This window comes from Amborella trichopoda, chromosome 9, assembly GCF_054954075.1.
Source record: "Amborella trichopoda isolate Santa Cruz 75 chromosome 9, AtrichopodaSantaCruz75HAP2 v2.0, whole genome shotgun sequence".
Lineage (NCBI taxonomy): Eukaryota > Viridiplantae > Streptophyta > Magnoliopsida > Amborellales > Amborellaceae > Amborella > Amborella trichopoda.
In genome coordinates this window covers 1,931,469-1,950,942 of record NC_142344.1, presented here as the reverse complement: position 1 = coordinate 1,950,942, position 19,474 = coordinate 1,931,469, and the positions used below count along the sequence as shown (strand labels likewise).

Here is a 19,474-nt window from a genome sequence, read left to right as displayed (position 1 = left end):
AACAGAGAAGCACATACTAAATTAAAGCCCACCATTTACAATTCTATGAATCAAGGACTTGAATTAATAATCCAATTTCAACCAACCTAACAAACCAGCATAAACACATTCTTAAGGACAAAAAAGTTCAAAACTAGAAAAAAACCCAAAATAACACCAACCAATCATCACTTCTCTTTTCTCCTCCCCTGATATAGTCCCCTGATCCTGTACAATAATACCCCTGCTACATTCATCATCACAAAGCGTTCTCTCTCTAACACAACCACCATAATTTTCTTCATCTCTCTAACCCCCCAAGAAGGTGTCCACCTTTGCATTCACTGACCTAGACAAGAACTTCATGCAAATTGGAGGGTTCACCTTCGCGAGTGCGAGGAACGAGGCCGGCAGCGTCCATATTCCATCACCGCATATCAATCCTGAGGCTACGGCTGGAGCAAAAGCGTCGGCCTTCCTCTTGTCGGTCCTCTCCCACAGGTACAGAATCAAGCTACCAATGCACATGTCGATTGCGAAATAACCCCCGATATAAAAAGGGATTGCCATTGCCATCGGTATCGGTATGAACTGCGAAATGCTCTTGGGAGTCACATCGCGAAAGAAATTGACAACCATCGCGCCCAAGAAGAACACCAAGCAGAGGGTCAAGCAGTGCATTGGCAGTGATGAGAAGCCCTCGACACCGAGAATCGAGATGTTGCGGTAGACGGTAGCAAATGGGGCGCTGTACTCAGAATCCGCAGCGCCAATATTGAATGCCTTGTAGAAGAGCCAGAAGACACTAGGAGCGATCACACATCCCATTGCGGTCCCAACTATCTGGCTTACAAACATGGAGCGTGGCGATGCCAATGTCAGGTAACCAGTCTTGAAATCCTGCATCAGGTCCGACGCCGTCGAGACAATGCTCATCATGACACCACATGCAGCCAGGCCGGCGAGAACGCCACCATGGGCCGCCCCTGCCCACGCTCCGAAGATGAATATGGCCAATTTTCCATATGTCGAGGCCAAGCTCCAATCAGTGAGGCCAGAACCATATGCATTGCAGAAAGCCAATATTGGGGCAAAGCAATAGGTTACCAAAACATGGTACCACTTCAGTTGGGGGAAGATTTTGGGGACGACTGCAATGGAGATGACTGCGAGGACAACATAGCCAGAGGCAGCAATGTAGTTGGGTATTCCGTCGCGCATGAAGATATCCTTGCGGCGCTCTTCGTCGTAGGAAGTGGTGTCGGCGCTAGAGGTGGCTCCAGAAACTGGGATGATGGCTTGGGTCCTTCTATGCTTGTTCAAGGCTTGTGCACTTCTGAAGAACACCTTGCCGAAGTTGTAGAGCCCATCGCCCAGGATCAGGGCGATTGCGATGAAGACCTGTGCAAAAGGGCAACGGCGAACCATGTGATATCAAATTTGTTTTAAAATTTGTTTGTTTTCTTCTTTTTTTCTCAAGAAAAGATGATTTATGTTTCGTTTTGGTGCAGCACTAGTAATCCATTGTTTCCTTTTTCTATAAAAATTCTTTGAATTTCTCCAAAAGCTCATGATTTTCTTAATTTTGATTTATCATTTGCTTCGAAGATTTTTAGGAATATGATAGAAGAACATGAGCTCAAATTGAATGCATAATAACGGTCAAATAAAGAAACATATTACACAGAAACTTAGGGAGAAAAGGATCAGAGTATCAATATATTCAATATTTAGCTCTGAAATTTCAAAGAGAAGATACAACAATCAATTTCCTAAATCAAGGGAGTACATAAAATATATTAGTCAGTAAAAAAAGACTCGGGTAGAATGGTAACCATAGTTGGGGAATATTTCTAATGTGAAAATATTTATATAGCGTTGATTTGCAATGGGAACAATTTTGTAAAAAATTAATAAAATAAAGAGTACGTGCCCTTAGACACCTAGATTTTATTGAACATCAGATGGAGGGTCTAGAGTGGGAGATTTGATCTTGAGAGGGGTCAAACTTTGTTGTTTATAATTGATTCTAGGGATCAATAAGGATGATCCAAAAATGATCAAACAAATCCCTAACATGGGCACAGAGTCGGAAAACATGAAATCGAATTCGGCCCCAACCCAGGGTAATGTTGGTCTGATTATATCGAGTCCGAATAATATATATAATTAAATATCAAGAAAATTCCAGACTAGACAACCAAAGTTGGACTGAGTTTTCCTGCACTGGTCGAGCTAGACTGCCACCGGATCTTTTTCCAGTGAAAAACAACTATATTGTAAGACACAAGAGATAAGAAGCAATAAGAGATAAGGAGTAACAGAAAAGAGAAAGAATTACAACTTTCAGGTATGTTATTCCTCATCTCTTGTCTCTTGTCTCTTATAAGTTTATTTAAATCAAACAATTTTGATAGAGATTGAAAAAGGAGAGAGGTGGTACCCTATATCCTTGAAGTCCATGGAGATTGCTATCTTTAAGATCAGCACTGTACCAGTCTCCCTTCTTATTCCCAATGAGAGGCCACATGATCCCCCATGAAAGAATAGCACCCAAGAGCAAAGACACATTCACAATGTAGGGGCATATCATCCCCACCCCAACATAAGTGGCCGAGAAATCAAAGTAAAACCTGCAAATTTTATACTACATGTTAGGCCATTGATGGTTAAGTGATATGGTTAAGTGATAAAATGATTTCTCATATAAAGTCAGGATTTTCTTTAAGTTTGTGATTATTTAGTTTTTGCTAGTGTTCTTTGTTTCTTCCCTGTGTTTCTCTGTTCTTTGGTTCTCCTACTGGAGTGTGAAAACAGAGTTTCATCACAGTGTTAATTCTTTTGATAAAATATCTCTCTCTCTCTCTCTCTCTCTCAATTTATTTTGAGTAAAACAATGAGGGAGCTTCATGATATAATATTACTCTTCTCATGAATTAAGCTAGAGTTTCGTCAGGCAAATCTCTCGAGAGTCTATTTCCGAAACTCACTCAATATTGGTGGTCACTATAAAGTGATTGTCTATAAAGAGACCATTTATTTTTTGTACGTAAATGTCACAATCATTTTAATTCATCAGATGTCAAATTGGATGACTTGGGGTGAGTCACAAAGTCCGATAATTATTTTTTTTGGAATTTTGTGACTATTGAGTGACCCTATTAAAACCACCCATTTTGAAAAATAAGGGATAAGAATGATTGTGACCTCCATGTAAATAGTACCTTTGTAGACAATCGGTTACCAGGATTGTATACAATGAGACTATTTACTTTTGATACAAAGGGATCACAATTACTTACAACTATCCGATGTGAAATGAGACTATTTACTTTTGATACAAAGGGATCACAATTACTTACAGCTATCCGATATGAAATTTGATAGCTTGGGTGTGTCACATAGTTCAATAAATATTCTTTGAAATTTGAACGTGGTCAATGGAATAAATTTTTTTGAAATTTGAGCGTGGTCAATGGAATAAATGCAGCCATCCAATTTCACATCCAATGGTCAAGATTAACTATGACCACCTTGTACCAAAGGTATAATGGTCTCTTTCTATATTTTTCCTTAATCAAAAGGTAAAATCAAAATGTAATGTTGGAAGTGCAATATTTATTTATGGGATTGCATGCAATGAGACTATTTACCTTAATACAACTTGTGTTGTAGAAGGAGGTCACAATTATTTATAACCATCCAATGTGAAATCTCATAGCTTGGTTGTGTCACAAAGTTTAAGAAAATTTCCTTTAAGCTTTGAGTTTGGTCAATGAAATAATGCAGCCAGTCAACTTCACATTTAATGGTCAAGATTAATTATGATTACCTAGTTCTAGATTGCCTTATTGTCTACTTTATTTATTTATTTATGTGTGCAATGGGGATGAATTCTTACCGGTTATCCCTTGCTTTTAAGCCCAATGAGGGGAAACTTGCGAATCCACATCCATCACTTGCTGTGAAGAACCATTGGAAGAATCCCCACAAGAAGCTGAAGGAGAAGAATTTACCCAAAGCCCCCACTTGTTTCCTATAAAATTGGTAAAACAATTCATGAAAGAAATTAAGAAAAGTAGAAAATAGGGGAGAGAGAGAGAGAAAAAAGAGAGGATAATATAGGGGGGCATGCAATAGGAAATGCAGGAAGGATGGGGACTAGTAGAAAATGTGAGAGAAGGGACAAAATCTAGGGGGCAAATTGTAAGAAATGCATGTGGCACCAATAGGCAATAAGATGAGAGATAGTAAACTTTCCCTTAACCCATCTCATGCCTGGGTAAAAGGGTTGGTTTGTCTTATGCTTGGGTAAAAGGGTTGAGTTGTATTAGGTAGGCATCCAACGTAAAATTTTATCAAAATTTATCATGAATCCTACAACTACATTATCTGCTTATTTTTTAATAAAGCAAAATAGAGGACCATGATTCGTGTAGCTGATTCCAATTAATTGAAAAAAGACTATAACAATGATGATGATGAAAGAGTAAACTTAAGTGGACTGGCAATGTATGGTACGGACTCAATGCAATATCAAGAAGTGCGAGTTAGTTCAAGTTGAAGGATAAAAAGAATAAAAGGTACCCAAAAAGATATGATTTGAAGTAGTGAGAAAAAATTTATGGATTTATAACCTCACAAGGTATGACTCTTAATAGAGTAGAATGAGTAAAATGACATAACAAGATTTGTATAGCTGATAGCTGATACCGATTATTTGGGAAAAAAACTGATGACAATAGGAAATATTGGAGTGGGGGTTAAGAGAAAACAAGGGAGAGAGTGTAGGAAAATATGGGAAACAAACATAGGATATGAGAGAGAGAGAGTTGTCATGAGAAATGATCTTATAGGACCCTCCCCCACCTATGTGTATAGGAACCCAAAATACTGATCTATAGAAATGTCAAGTCCACACCCATGTGATAACTTCTTCATTTGATAATTTCTTTAGAAATCCGTATCAACTTTAATGATGATCATTTGGGATCCTACACACATTATCAACTTTAATGGTACTTTTAATGATGATCATTTGGGATCCTACACACATTATCAACTTTAATGGTACTTTAATGGTGATGCTTTAAGGTCCTACACAGTGGAGGAAGTCCTATTAGATCATTACTCTTTTTTAAATTAAGAAAATAGAGGAAGTTTTGGAGCTACTGACTTGACTAGCTTAGCTCCTTGAGGCGTATGGAAACTGTTGATGAGAAGAGCAGTAGCCGTTCCACTTGGATAAGTAAGCTTATAGTCGATGACCATAATCTGAAAACACAAAATCAGTGAAAAATATATGATTTCAATGCGATCCTGTTTGAAAGGTCCTAAGCCATGAAGACTTGAGAAATGGATGGTTCAAGAATATTATCCTAAAATCAGACCACTCTTAGGGCGTGAGGTCCTTTTTCATTTATTATTGTCGGGGTCCAAATAATCAATTTAAAAATTTTCTTTCTTCTTTGTCAAAACCAAAAAAAAAAAAAAGTGCACTCACTCTATAGACCCACACAGTAGAAAAAAAGAAAGAAAGAAAAAAAAAGGGATTACAGTAAGAAGTTGGAATGCTAACCTTTCTGAGGGGGACAATGGAGAAGAGGCCCAGGAAGCTGACGACGAAAAGAAAGCCAATCATCCAACCCAAGCCCGGGTTCTTAATGGTTTGTGGGTCGATGGGTCCATCCGTTGATCTATGGGCAATCGTTTCACTCATGCCAAACAAGTAGCTCCCAAAACCACCTGTTCATTTTTCCATTAAAAAATGAAGAAATTAGGCATTCATCAGTTTACAAAATTTGGGAGAGAGAGGGCAGATGCATGCTTCCATAGCAAATAGAAATTAGAGAATCATTTTCACTATCACAATTATGAATTTGAAAAAAAATGGGTTTCAAACTTTAAAACAATGTTCTGACGACCGATCCCAAGGCTATTGGGCGAGTTACTCGGACTTACCCCAACTATGGGGCATATAAAAATAAATAAATAAATAAATCTGATTAAAAAAAATGTAGAACTGTTGTATGGAATTTTTTTTATGTGACTTTTTTGTTTTTAGCAAGCGTTTTGTGCCATAATACCTATTTTATATAATTTTTTATTTCTATTTTTTATTTATTTATTTTACTTTCTCTACTTTTTCTATATTTTTTCTGATTGTTTTTCTGTTTTTCAATGGCTTTTTGGCCCAGTGCAAGACATGGGCAGATTCGAGTAACTCGACTCAACTGAGGGCAAGTCCCTTGGCCGAAACGTCTTTCGGAACCTTGCTTTAAAACTAGATTTATTTTAATTTTTTTTGAGGGATGTGTGTAATTAATTAATTTATTATTCATTCAAGCTCCAGGAATATGGATACCAAGTGGAAATGCATTTTGAAAAATTCTCGTGTATCTCTTTCCTTGTAAAGTAAGGATCTCTTCGGCCTAACATAAATTTTTAGTTATTTTTATTTTCTTGGTTTTTAGTTTAAATAAAAATAAAAATAAATTCTCTCTCTCTTTACATGTTTTTCTCTCTCCATGAATCTCCCAAATCCCTTCTTCTCACCCTATTTTCTACTATTCCTTCCTAGATCCCTCTCTCTTTGTTTTTCCGCAAGTCTTCTCTATTTAGTGGGTGATCCATGAGGAGAAGAGAGAGAAAGAGTTGGGTGAAATAGACCCTTTCTCTCTTGTGGGTGATTCACGGAGAGGAGAGAGAGGGCAGTAATGGGGAGAGGGTTAGAAAAAAATTTGTTTTTTTAAAAAAAAATTGTTTTTTTTTTTTTAAAAATTGTTTGGATTAAAAAGATAAGAAAAAAGCTGAAGTTTTATTCTCTTTTACCATCCAGCCGTTCAATTTTGATCAAGAGAGCCACCCACCGTTTGATCTTAGATCCTACATCTCAAAGTATTTTATTTTATTTTTTTATACAAATTGTATGAATATGAAATTTGGTACATGCCTTCTTCTTATTGGGAGAGACCTATAAAAAACATTAAAAATAAATTTTCTATAAAATATAATGACCAAATACCTCTTGAAAATTTTAAAGGTATTTTAGTCATTTTATTTTATTGAAAATAATTTTTTTATTTTTCACTTGTACAAGACACATATAAAAAATATTAAAAATAAATTTTCTATAAAATATAATGACCAAATATCCCTTGAGAATTTTAAGGGTATTTTAGTTATTTTATGTTATTGAAAATATTTTTTTTATTTTTCGCTAGTGTAGAGGGAATGGACATCCAAAATTTGATGTCAAAATAGTTTATTGAAAAAATTTTAAAATAAAATAGTGTTGAGATGTGACATTGTGATTTGATGTCAAAATAGTTTATTAAAAAAAATTAAAAATAAAATAGTGTAGAGACGTGACATTGTGATGGGGGCAGAGTGAGGATAGAGGAAATGGAGGGTTGGATAAGGAGAAGATAGAACTTCTATATTGTAGAAGGAGCATGGAAAGGAGTAAGCTTAATAAAAGGTAAAATTAAATGGACAATTGATCCCATAGGGAACGATAACTACAATAATATCCAACAAGAATAATACGATATTATTGGCCAACAAGAAGGAAGCTCATCGCAAAAGAAATCAAATGAACAATTGATCCAATAAACAATTTTATTGGGAGCGATAACTACAATAATATCCAAAAATAAATAATAAGATATTATTGGCCAACAAGAAGGAAGCTCATCGCAAAAGAAATCAAATGAACAATTGATCCAAAATTGATCCAATAAACAATGTTATTGGGAGCGATAACTACAATAATATCCAAAAATAAATAATAAGATATTATTGGCCAAGAAGAAGGAAGCTCATCTCAAAAGAAATCAAACTGAACTTGACCATCGATCCCCAGAATCGAATCCGGATCGAAAGAAGAAAAAATCAAGCTAAGAAATCAATTCCATTTGACAAAAAAAGTATGAAGAAGTCTATTAGTGAATAAAACAAATCAAGCAAAGAATAAGAAATCAATTTTTATTTAATAAAACAGAATTATTTATTTATTCTTGAAGAAAATAGACAAGATCCATGTAAAAGAGAATAAAGTAAAAAATGGAAAAAATAGAAGACGATCCATGAGAGAGAATATGAACATTCCGAAATATCCAAGAGAGATTAGGGAGAAAGATCAAAAACCAGAATTGTCAGAATACACAGATTCTATCAAGCATCAATGAGATAGACCCAAAACTAGTTATTGACAGATAAGTTGGGACATCAGTCTCTGCATGTGTGCATGAGAGAAAGAGAGATGAAAACTCACCATTAAACGCAGAAGAGAGAGATGAAAACTCGCCATTAAACGCAGAAGAGAGAGAGAGATGAAAACTCACCATTAAACGCAGAAGAGAGAGAGAGTTGAAAACTCACCATTAAACGCAGAAGAGAGAGATGAAAGTTCACCATTAAACGCAGGAAGAGAGAGTTTTAGAGAGAGAGGTCCATGAAAACACAACTAAACGAAGAGAAAGAACGAGAGCGATTGAGAGAGAGAGAGAGAGAGAGAGAGAGAGAGAGATGAAAACTCACCACTAAAAGCAATCCCCGAGCACGCCACCACACAAGTCTGAATAACAGTGTTCTCCTGCCTAGTGAAAGGTTGCTTTAAAAGCCCCATCTTCTCCAAGAACTTTGTCCAACTCTTCACAAAGAAGAACCCCAACAAACCAGCAGACACATTCAAGCTTGGAATTATACCAGTCGTCAAATTCAGCTTCATCACAATCACACTAAACATAACTCCCAACACAAAGCTCACAAAGAAAGCCCTGAATGTGAGCTGCTCCTGCCACGGCGGAATCGTCTTCGATTCGAATATTTGCTCGACCGAGAGCACATCTCTCTCGTCTTCATCTCTGTGCGTCGAATCGTAGCCGGAAACCGCCGTCCCGCTCTCTCCATCTCTGTTTTCCATCTATCTTTCTATCACGTTAACCACTCTTCTGGGCGATGGAATTATGGTTTTTGGGGAGGAAAACAGCTTTTGGGTTTGGAGAGGAGGTCTTTAAAGGACTGAAACCACTCTTGGGTTTTGGGGGGAGGGATCTAAGGGTGACAAAACAGGGATTGGGGTTGGGAGACTTTGGTTTTGGGCCAGAGCAGGAGGTTTTGGACGGTGCCAAAACCGCTCTTGGGGCCTGAAGTCTCTGCAAAAGTGAGGAAGAGAGGGGTGTTTTAAGAGAGAGAGAGAGGAGGGTATTAATACGAGAAAATTAGGGTCTTTGCATGGTATTAAAGTAAGAGAGAGAGAGAGAGTCCGTGTGAACCATTGGCTTGTATTAGCTAGACTTTGACGTTCTTAGAGATCGTTGAATTTCAAGTAATCGGCGATTAGAAAGTGCGGCCCTACTTTCAATATCTTTTCCCGACTTCTTAGTCGGCAGGTCAAACGCCTGAAATATGGCGAGGCTATTTATGAATTAGGGATAATTGACAAATATAAACCCTTACTTATCTATAATGACTTGTCAGTTAGATTGACAAAATTTATAGCTCATCCAAGTCCCCATACAATGCATGAAAAATTATGATTCTAAAGGTTAAGAACATGCTTAGTTCTGGTTGTTAGTGGTTTAAGTTTTATTCTTATCATTCTCCAACAGTGCCGCAAAAAAAGACTTACTTCTGGTTGTTAAGTTTTATTCTTATCATTATCTAACATTGCCGCAAAAAAAGAAAACCCTCTTTTTTTTTTTTTTCTCTAAGTCACTAGACACAAATAACTGGATACAAAGGGAATTCAATCCTTGTATCTCCATATATAGTATGGTTGATATGTGTTTCAAAACCTATGTTCGATTTGGATTGAATGAGAGTAAGCCGAAAATAACAACACATGGTGCACCATACTATAATTGTTGCATGATATAATCCCTAATGAACTACCAAATTAGATAGTTGAATGTCTCTAAACAAAAATATTAATTATACGCATGTTGAGACACAGAGAAAGTTTGGGCCACACATTAAGGAAACTAAAGCATCCTCATTCTGTAACCCAAACTGGATGGATGGGATGAAGTTTGGATTGTTGATTTGTATATCAAGGACTTCGAAAATTATTTTAAAACAAAAAAATTAAAATAAAAGTGAAAGAAGTTGCATGAGGTTTTAAATAATGGAATACACCTATAAAATATGAAAGAAATATGAGGAGGGTTTTCATGGGGTGCTGGCAAGTTCCAATAGTATACTTGGCCAGAACCGGATTGGTCTAATTTGATTACTAATCCGATTGAGGCGATTTCCCATTTGCACCGCGTTCTTTGAAACATTGCTCTCACCAATATACATGGTCATTTGGCATGTCAAAACAAACTTTATGACCACCCTGTTGATACCAACAAAATTAATTATGAAGAGTGCCATGAGAAGCATGTTGTGGTTTTAGTTGAGTACATTTTATTTTATCCAAAGAAAAGAATAAAGTTTGAGTAAATTTTTACATGTAAAGAGCATGATATGAGGACCGCAAAAAACATAAATTTATTGGTGTCAAATTCGCTCCGCTTCGGCCAAATACATGCTAAAGGCGTTTTCCCTTGTTAAACACTTAATTACATTGAAGTTTGGAAGAAAGTCTAGGGTTATGGAGATGACCCACCCTAATAAATGACATGCGTGCAAGTAGTAAAGAAGTATTCTAGGTTAAACTCAACCTTTAGTGATCAGTTAAAGCAAGCCATAAAATTTTAAATGACTAAAATACCCCTGTACGGCCAAAGCAACCCCTTGAATTCCGGATTCTCGTGACCCGGGCCACGCCCTGTGCCTGGGCTTTAGGCTTGTTTCTCGTGTTTATGGCCCCATGGAGGGCATTTTAGAAAATTTTCTGAACAGACAATAACTGACTAAAGAACTAAAGAAACGGTTGAAAATGAAATAAAAATCGACCCATAATTTTGGTCACGAATGTGGGCAAGCAAAGCGGTCACATGAATCCCGCTTAATTTGGAAATTCCAAATTTATTATTTCCTCTTTTTTTTGGGTAATTATTTTCTTTTCTCTTTTTCCATGTAAAAAACATCAAAGAAGCCATGAATTGGGATTATTTTGTACGTTCAATTTCCTAATGAACGAGCACGCATCTGCCAAAAAAATAGGGAAATCTGTCAAAATACATCAAAGACATGAACTATTTATTATTTTTATATAATATCAAAAAGCCCATAAAGAAAATGCATCTTCATAAGTTGAAACGGTTGAAAACAACAGTGTTATCGGAACTAGTCATTGAACCAACAAAGGGATTGCTCTAGTCAAAATCGGTCCAACCAATCGAATTGGATTGAATGCATTTTAAATTATATATAAAAAATATAAACAACACTTTAAAAATATGTAATATATTAAAAAACACAGTGCCCAATTTTGTTTTGGCCGATTAGTTGAGTTGGCTGTTTGGAACATCCAAAACCAATCAAATACTGGTTTTGACTAGTTTTTCATCAAGGCATGTTTTTTATTTAGACTAGACCGGCCCATGTATCAATTGGGTTCAGTCTTGTCTTGGTAAGTGTGGTTGAGAATATGTAAAATTGTGCAAATATGAAATAATTAATTTTAAATATATTTATATAAATTTCTCAAAAAATATACATATACCCTCGTATAATTGTGTTAAGAGAAAGTCCTTCATAGTATATCTGCACCGTTGATCTCCAACGATGGATGGAGATGGACCAGTCCTATGCGTTTGTGCACTCAATGGATGAATGTCCATCTCCACCGCTCTCTTGTCCCAATGGGGTTAGCATATGTATATGTTTCTGGAGGTTTAAGTTTTGGGATTGAGACTCTATATGTAAGGTTTTCATGTATTTAAGGCTATGTTATATATTTTTTGCGAGAGCTATTTTATATATTTGGAGTCAAGATATTTAAATCATTGATTGTCTTTGCTCGTAGATGAATATTAATAATTAATGATATAAATCTTTGTGAATCTTCTGTTTTATCTTTTTAATTGTGGTGCTCCATTGACATTATTGATTGAATTCTCATGCTTTTCAAATTATGATAAACCCCTCATGCTAGGTACTTCGTACAAATATGATCAAGATCGTGACCAACCACTAAATCCATGAGAGGTCTTGTTAGGTTCAAACTAGCTCAACCGAGGCAAAAAAAATATTAGTTTTTAGAAAACTCAAGTTATTTAAAAATAAAAATTAAAATCCACATTTTCTTTCTCCAGTTTCAAAAAATATGAATCTATTTTGAGGTTGAAGAAAATGAATGCTATAAATAATGTATTACAAATATACTATATTCAAGGGTTGAATTATTTTTTATTTTTTAATGTCAGTACATCTAGAACTTGAGATGATTAATTAGAGGGTTTTCCGTTTCAAAACAATCTTTTTGTTCGAGGTGCGCCTTATCTTATATGAATTTTTTGCTTACAAATAATGATCCAAACTAGAGAATCCAAACATTGGAAATGTTAACTTCGTTTCTGTCTTCATATTTAAAACTACCTAGCATCGGAAACTTGGATTTTGAATAAATCCAAAAAAAATCATGCCATTATAATGCGGGTGGTTATATTTTCTCAAAGCTATAGTCATTTTCGTATAAAACGACATACTTTTTATGTATAAAGAAAAAGGCATGAATTCTTTTTTGACTTTGCATCATTTTAGAGAGAGAGAGAGAGAGAGAGAGAGGGATATGTTTTTGGAGAGGGAGGTTAGATACTTCCTGTTGGGACAAAACAGGCGGCAGCCCCATCACATTTTGAGAGCCTGTTTGTATCCAAATTATTCTTCCTAGTCTTGACTTGCCACTGTTTCACTAAAGCCAAACGATTCGATACTCCATTGCTCTCGGGAAAAACCTAACATAGAACCAGCTTTAGAACTAGGAGTGGCAACGGGTCGGGTCCGACAGGACCTGGACCCTGACCTAAATAGTATTCCAAGTTTTGGACTCGGACCCGATTTTTCGGGTCCAAAATTTGGACTTATATCTAGACCCGAGGTCGGGTCTACTCGTCAAGGCCTAGGGCTGGTAAGGTCCATTGCCACCCACTGAGGTGGGCTATAACTATGAGTTTTTTTTTTTTTTTTATTTATCTTTTCTTACCATCATACACCCATATTATTGCGAATATTTAAAGTATGCCACAACATTTATTAATACGCATATTCTTTACTATTTTACGTAATAACTGAAAATTTCTAAAAAATAAATGTATTGGCAACATTTATGAATAACACATGCACCCATACTATTTGGGTCTAGGTTGGGTCCGACAAGACCTGGACCTGGACCAAGTAGTATTCGGGTCTATGTTTTGGACCCGGACCAGAGGTTGGATCTAATCTCCGGAACCTTACAACCCTAAATTTTAGGTATGTCATATCTTCAAGCCACGTTTAAAACTCAATCTAAAAATAAAAATTAAATAAAATCCTGATTGTACTCTCTACATTGAATAGAGACCGCATTTTTCAAATGATAAGAACTAAGTGTAAAAAAACTCAAAATTCATTTCCTTTTCATTTGAAAGTAATGCTTAAGTGGTTCTTAATATTTCAAATTAAAAAATCCTCCAAAGTAGGTCTTCTAATCGAGGGAGTGGATGTACATTATGTGCTCTCTTGGGAGCATATGGTGTACACACTCTTTCGTCAAATTCTTTTTCCTCTATCTCCTTAATCCTAATGGAAAGTTCTCTTAAAAGTAGTTTTCTTCATGCCCTTTGATGAGGGAATTTGTGAAAGGATTTGCTGCTCTTTTTTTGGGTTAGTAGATTTGCTGCTCTGGAGCATATTATGTATTTTCTTCCTCAAAGTAAAACTCATATTGGAATATTTTTGGACCCCAAGTTTAGTGATGTATCCTCTAAAACCTAATAATTAATATCCAACAAAAAAAAATACGACTCTCTATATACCTAAAAAAGAAAAACGTCCAACAAGAACTGTCCGATTTTCAAGAGCAAGGTACTTAAGAATTTAAGATCCCAATTTATTTCATGAAAATAATCATCTTATGACACTAGGTACTTAAGAACTTAAGATCCCAATTTATTTCATGAAAATAACCATCTTATGATACTTGGGTCTAAAATTTTGAATCCAAAAAAATCCTGCCAAGTTAAATTTTTGCCCTAGGGAGTTGTTCTATAGTATGCTCCCATAGAAGCATTTTGTACACGCTCAAGAAAATTAGAAGTGATTCTTCAACATCAGTCATAATGTCGCACCTTAGCCTTGACTGCCCGATCATGATCACACGAAGTAAAGTATTTTATTTGAAGTTGTTTTATAAATTTGGGTGTGCCCACTTCTCTTAAAAGCATACTTAAATAAATAAATAAATAAAACGAAGAAGATATTTATGATAAAATGAAATGACTAAAATAGGGTTCTAACTTAAAGGCATATTTGATTTTACTTTATCAATTTTTTTTTTTTAATGCACCCATGTTAGAAGGGGGCGAACCACAAATTTTATGAAGATGATTTACCGGATATTATGATTTATGTCTAAAGCTATCCAACCAACAATGGAGATAAGGCAACTAGAAGAGGAGTACAAAGTAATTCTAGGGCTTGGCCCAGGCCAGGCCAGCCTTGACCAAAGCCCAGCTCTAGCCCCTATAAGGCTGGCCCAAGCCTGGGAAGAAGAGGCCCTGGCCAAGGCTCAGTGCTTGTCTTGTTTAGCCCGGCTTTACTCAGACCTATCCTGCCCCTGTTCTTGGGCCATGATTGCCTAGCCATTGGGCCCAATTTTGTCGGCATAGTTTTAGTGCACTATTTTTTATTATATAAAGCAAAATTTAGCTAACTTTGGGTTTCTAAACTCATATGTTGAGGGGATACTATTTTAAAGAATTCAAATTTTCTTTAACCACGAGTTTAGTGAGTTTCGAAGGGTGATAATCCTGCATTTTTAGTTAATTTTGATCAAAATCGTTGCTGGAAATGTAAGATTTTCGACAACCCATTGGTCGAACTGAAATCAATGTTAACCTTTGAATCTCTATTTTATCTCTTCAATACTTGCCAATAAGCTCTATTTTATCTCTTCAATACTTGCTAATGAGCTCTGATTGCCATTAGGGTTCTTTAAATACATTTAGTTGAAAATAAAAAATAAAACCCAAAAATAATATATATCTCTCTCTACTACGTATTTTTCTCTCATTATCTTCATCTCATCCAATTTTTTCAACTCACCCCTTATCTCTCTCTTAAACCTCATTTGCTACCACTTTTATCCTATCCTATAAACTACCTGTATGATAATAAACCCAACAACTAATCCTATCAACATCCTAAACAACTCGATCTTAAAAACTAGAAACTATATACTCATAAAAATCTATCATAATCAAGTCCTATAAAGAATTTATTACTCTACTCTTTAAATCTCTACCACTAAATACTATAATAATAGCCCTAAAGAAAAGTAAAATATAAAATAACACTTTTCTAAAATAAAAAATTTATAAAATAATAAGATAATAATAATAACCCTAGTGAAAACTAAAATCAAAAATAAAACTTTTTAAAAATAAAATAAAAAACTTCGATTTTTATTTGCTTCAGTAGTCCCGACTAAAACTCGAATTTTTCAAAAAACTCAAATTTTTCGAAAGAAATAATTTTTTAAATCAATTTAATGATCAAAGGTTAAGAAAATCTTCAAAAGTACATTTTTCCTCACTTGCTTGGAACTGTAATTTGAGGTTTCCATGGCTTTTCACTCATGGGGACTAATGGGTGTTGATTTAGCCCTTTTATTCTCATTGTAAAGATCGGATTTTAGGAGATTAGGTTGATCGGTTAAGCTGGGTTTCAGAAATCCCAAGAAAAATGTTTGGGGGACACATATGTGTAGAGATAATGACATTGTTTCCCCAGGTCTTAGGGATGTCATATCTTCAAGCCATATATAAATCTCAATTTAAAAATGAAATTTTAAAAAATCCTGATTTTATGCACTTGGAAAAACAACTTCTCAATATTCAACAAAGACCCCTAATTTTCAAAGGATAAGATTAAGAACTAAGTGTTAGAAAACTCAATATTCAATTTCTTTTCATTCAAGATTAAAAAAAGACCCCGATTTTCAAAGGATAATAACTAAGTATTAGAAGACTCAAAATTCAATGTATTTTCATTTGGAAATAATGCCCAAGTTGTTCCCAATATTTCAAATTTAAAACATCCTCCAAAGTCGGTCTTCTAATTGAGGGAGTAGATATACACTATATGCTCCCATGGGAGCATGGTATACGCAGTCTTTCGATCAAATTCTTTTTCCTCTTATCTCCAAAGAGGAAAGTTCTCTCCCATGCCTCTTGATAAGGAAAATTGTGAAAAGATTTGCTGCTCTCACAAGAGCATATTGTGTATTTCCTCCCTCGAGGTAAAACCCATATTGGACTATTTTTGGACCCCAAGTATGGTGATGTAGCCTCTAGAACCTTATAACCAATATCTCAAAAAAAAAAAAAAAAAGATTCCATGTGTCTAAAAAAAAAAACACATTGAACAAGAACTATCCAATTTTCGGAGAGCAAGATCTATGCATTTAAGAACTTAAGTTCCCAACCTTTTCATTAAATAATCATCTGGTGATACTTAGGACTCAAAATTTTGGATCCAAAAAATCCTCCTAAGTTACAGTTTGCCCGAGGGAGTCCTTCTATAGTATGCTCCCATAGAAGCATGTTGTGCACGCTGAAGAAAATTATAAGTGATTCTTCACTATAAGCAATTTGATATTTTACATCAGTCATAATGTCGCACCTTAGCCCTTGTCTGCCGGATGGTGATCACACTATCTAAAGTATTTTATTTTATTTTAAATTGTTTTATAAAACATCTTGACATGAAATTTGGGTGTGTCTATTTTTTAAAAAAACAAACTTAAAAGAAATAAAAGATATTTATGATAAAATGAAATGACTAAAACAACATTTTAACTCGAGGGAATATTTAATTTTACTTTATCAGTATTTTTTTAATGTGTCCATGTTAAAAGTGTGCACGCCAAGTTTATACGAAGATTTACATGATATTATGATTTATGGCTAAAACTATCCAACCAACAATGTATACAAGACAACTAGAAGAGAAGTACAAGGAAATTCTAGGGCCTGGCCCAAGACCAGCCCTAGTTCCTATAGGATTGGCTCAAGCCCAGGCAGAATAGGCCTGGACTAGGCTCAATGCTTGGCTTGTTTAGCCAGGCTCATCGTGACTTTGTCCTCAAGCCATGATGACCTAGACCACATTTTGTCGCCCAAACCCTAATTTTTTAGTGCCACTGGTGCAGTATAGAACCTTTCTAGGGCAATTTTAGGCCATTTGCCATTCTAACTGCTTCTGAAGTCTAATCCTCCCCCTCTCTCTCTCTCTCTCTCTCTCTTTGAAGACCACCTTTTGGGACGAGGGTAAGTCCAAAACATTGGTGTAAGCTCGGGAATGGGCGATTAATTGAATAACTCGGCCACAGTCTATATTCTACAGTCAATAGACTCAAAACACTACGCTCTACAGCTCAATGCCAAGTGCGAAAAGGAAAGGCATCCGCTTATTAATATGATGAACGTTTTGACTCGTGAAATATCAAATAAATATAAATATTCAAACTAAATATTATTCTCTAAATAAAAGTTGGGTCCATATCCTTCTTCATCAAATGATTAGCTGATGTGGATTTAGCATCCGCTTACCAATATGAACGCTTGACTTACATTCAAACAAAAAAATCAATATGAACGCTTGATTGGTGAAATATCAAATATAAATAAATATACAAATTAAATATAATTATATAAGTAAAAGTTGTGTATATCCTTTTCATATAATAATCAGCTGATGTGGATTTACGAAAGTGAACTTAGGTAAAAAAAAAAAAAAAAAGTTTATATAAAGGTGAGGTTTTAAACAATCAAATTAAAGTGCACCTCAAAAATTTACTAGAAGAGGTTGTTTCAATGCTCAAAAATCCTCAAATTGATCATCTCAACCTCAAGATGTATGGACATAAAAAAAATAATAATAATCGATTTTCAAGTGTTCATATAAATACTCAATCTACACTATTTTTTAAGCTTTAAATTTTATAATTAGAGGTGAAAATAAATTTTAAGGTCATCACAAAGATGTCCAGCATTGAAACCAATGTTGCCAGATTCGCTTTAGAGACTTCTTCGGTTTGGTGAGAAAAATTAAGCAATTCGGTGCTTTGGTCGATTCAGGGGAAGACTTCAGATTTTTTTTAATTTAATATAAATAAATTATATATTTATATATATTATATCAAAAATAAAAAGAGAAAATATCTCGATACCTTCCTATTTTTAGGTTTCATTTCACAATAGCCCCAATGTTTTAAAAGATATCTTGGGGCATAAAAATTACAGATTTTGTTTCTTCTAACCCCCTAAGCTATTTTAAACACGTTTTTTTAAACCAAATAAATCTAAAAAGACATGCCTTTTTTAAAAGTCATCTTCCCAATTTTTAGATTTCATTTCACAATAGACCCAAGGTTTTAAAAGATATCTTCGGGCATAAAAATTACATATTTTGTTGTTTCTTCTAACCTCCTAAGCTACTTTAAACACGTTTTTTTACACTAAAGAAATCTAAAAAGACATGCCTTTTCTAAAAGCCATTCTCCCAAAGTTCTTTCTCTCTCTTTGTACCCCTTCTCTCTCTGTCTTTTTCATCTCTAACCCCTTACCCTCCCTCCCCGTGCTCTCTCCCTTCACGTTTCCCATCTCTCACCCTTCACACTCTCTCCATCCAAATACACAGTAAGCATACAGAGGAAAAGAGAAATGTTTGGATAAACACGACGAAAAAGAGCAATAAGCACATCGAGAAAAAGAGAAATGTTTGGATAAACATAAGACGTGGAAAGAGGTGTTTGGTGGTGAGAGGGTATCGAGAAGAGAGAGATAGAGGTGTTTTGATAAACACAAGAGGAGAAAGAGGTATTTGGATAAATATATGGAGAGAGAGAGAAGTGTTTAGATAAACATGGAAGGAGAGAGATGCTCGGTGGTGAGATGTTACTAAGAGGAGTGATAGAGAGGTGTTTTGATATAAACACAGAAATAGAGAGAGGTGTTTGGATAAACACGGGAGGAGAGAGATTATTGGTGATGAGAGGTTACTGGGAGGAGAGAGAGAGAGGTGTTTGGATAAATACGAGAAGAGAGGGGTATTTAGATAAATACAGGAAGAGAAAGTGTGAAACATGTAGCAAGAGAGAGAGAGAGAAGTTTGGGGTATATAAATGAAATGAAATGATAAAAGGGATTGGGTTTAAAAAGGGCATGTTTTTCTCACATTTGTTTAGGTTAAAAAATATGTTTAAAGTGACCACAGGGTTAGAAGATATTTACCTTGGATTTATTAAGAAATAAAATCTAAAAATAGGCGATATGGAGTATTTTTCCAAATAAAAAATCAAAAAAATAAAAATAAAAACTTTTATAAAGGTATTACC

The 19,474-nt window shown here is 35.1% G+C and overlaps 1 protein-coding gene across 3 annotated transcripts; it reads right to left on the bottom strand.

Moving 5' to 3' along the window:
• LOC18437604 (putative metal-nicotianamine transporter YSL14) lies at positions 1 to 9,139 on the bottom strand. Of its 3 annotated transcripts, none has more exons than XM_088846958.1 (6): positions 8,521 to 9,139; positions 5,558 to 5,724; positions 5,002 to 5,253; positions 3,881 to 4,949; positions 2,423 to 2,612; positions 1 to 1,380 (listed from the first exon to the last, which is right to left on the bottom strand). In XM_088846958.1, exons 5-6 carry the CDS (start codon positions 2,570 to 2,572, stop codon positions 289 to 291), a joined length of 1,242 nt encoding a protein of 413 aa, XP_088703084.1. In that variant the 5' UTR covers positions 2,573 to 2,612; positions 3,881 to 4,949; positions 5,002 to 5,253; positions 5,558 to 5,724; positions 8,521 to 9,139; the 3' UTR covers positions 1 to 288. The 3 variants fall into 3 exon arrangements, with proteins under 3 accessions (XP_088703084.1, XP_006847870.2, XP_088703085.1); XM_006847807.4 differs by having other exon boundaries at positions 3,881 to 4,015; positions 5,156 to 5,253; XM_088846959.1 differs by lacking the exon at positions 5,002 to 5,253 and having other exon boundaries at positions 3,881 to 4,015.
• Positions 9,140 to 19,474: the final 10,335 nt, after the last annotated feature.

What these genes read in the sequence shown, in the direction of transcription:
- LOC18437604 (XM_006847807.4), bottom strand. Translation starts at nt 8,905, where the DNA reads ATGGAAAACAGAGATGGAGAGAGCGGGACGGCGGTTTCCGGCTACGAT. An exon ending in CTCGGGGATTGCTTTTAGTG is followed by an intron (nt 5,725 to 8,520) that starts GTGAGTTTTCAT and finishes AAAAATGAACAG; the next exon opens with GTGGTTTTGGGAGCTACTTG. An exon ending in CCATTGTCCCCCTCAGAAAG is followed by an intron (nt 5,254 to 5,557) that starts GTTAGCATTCCA and finishes TTGTGTTTTCAG; the next exon opens with ATTATGGTCATCGACTATAA.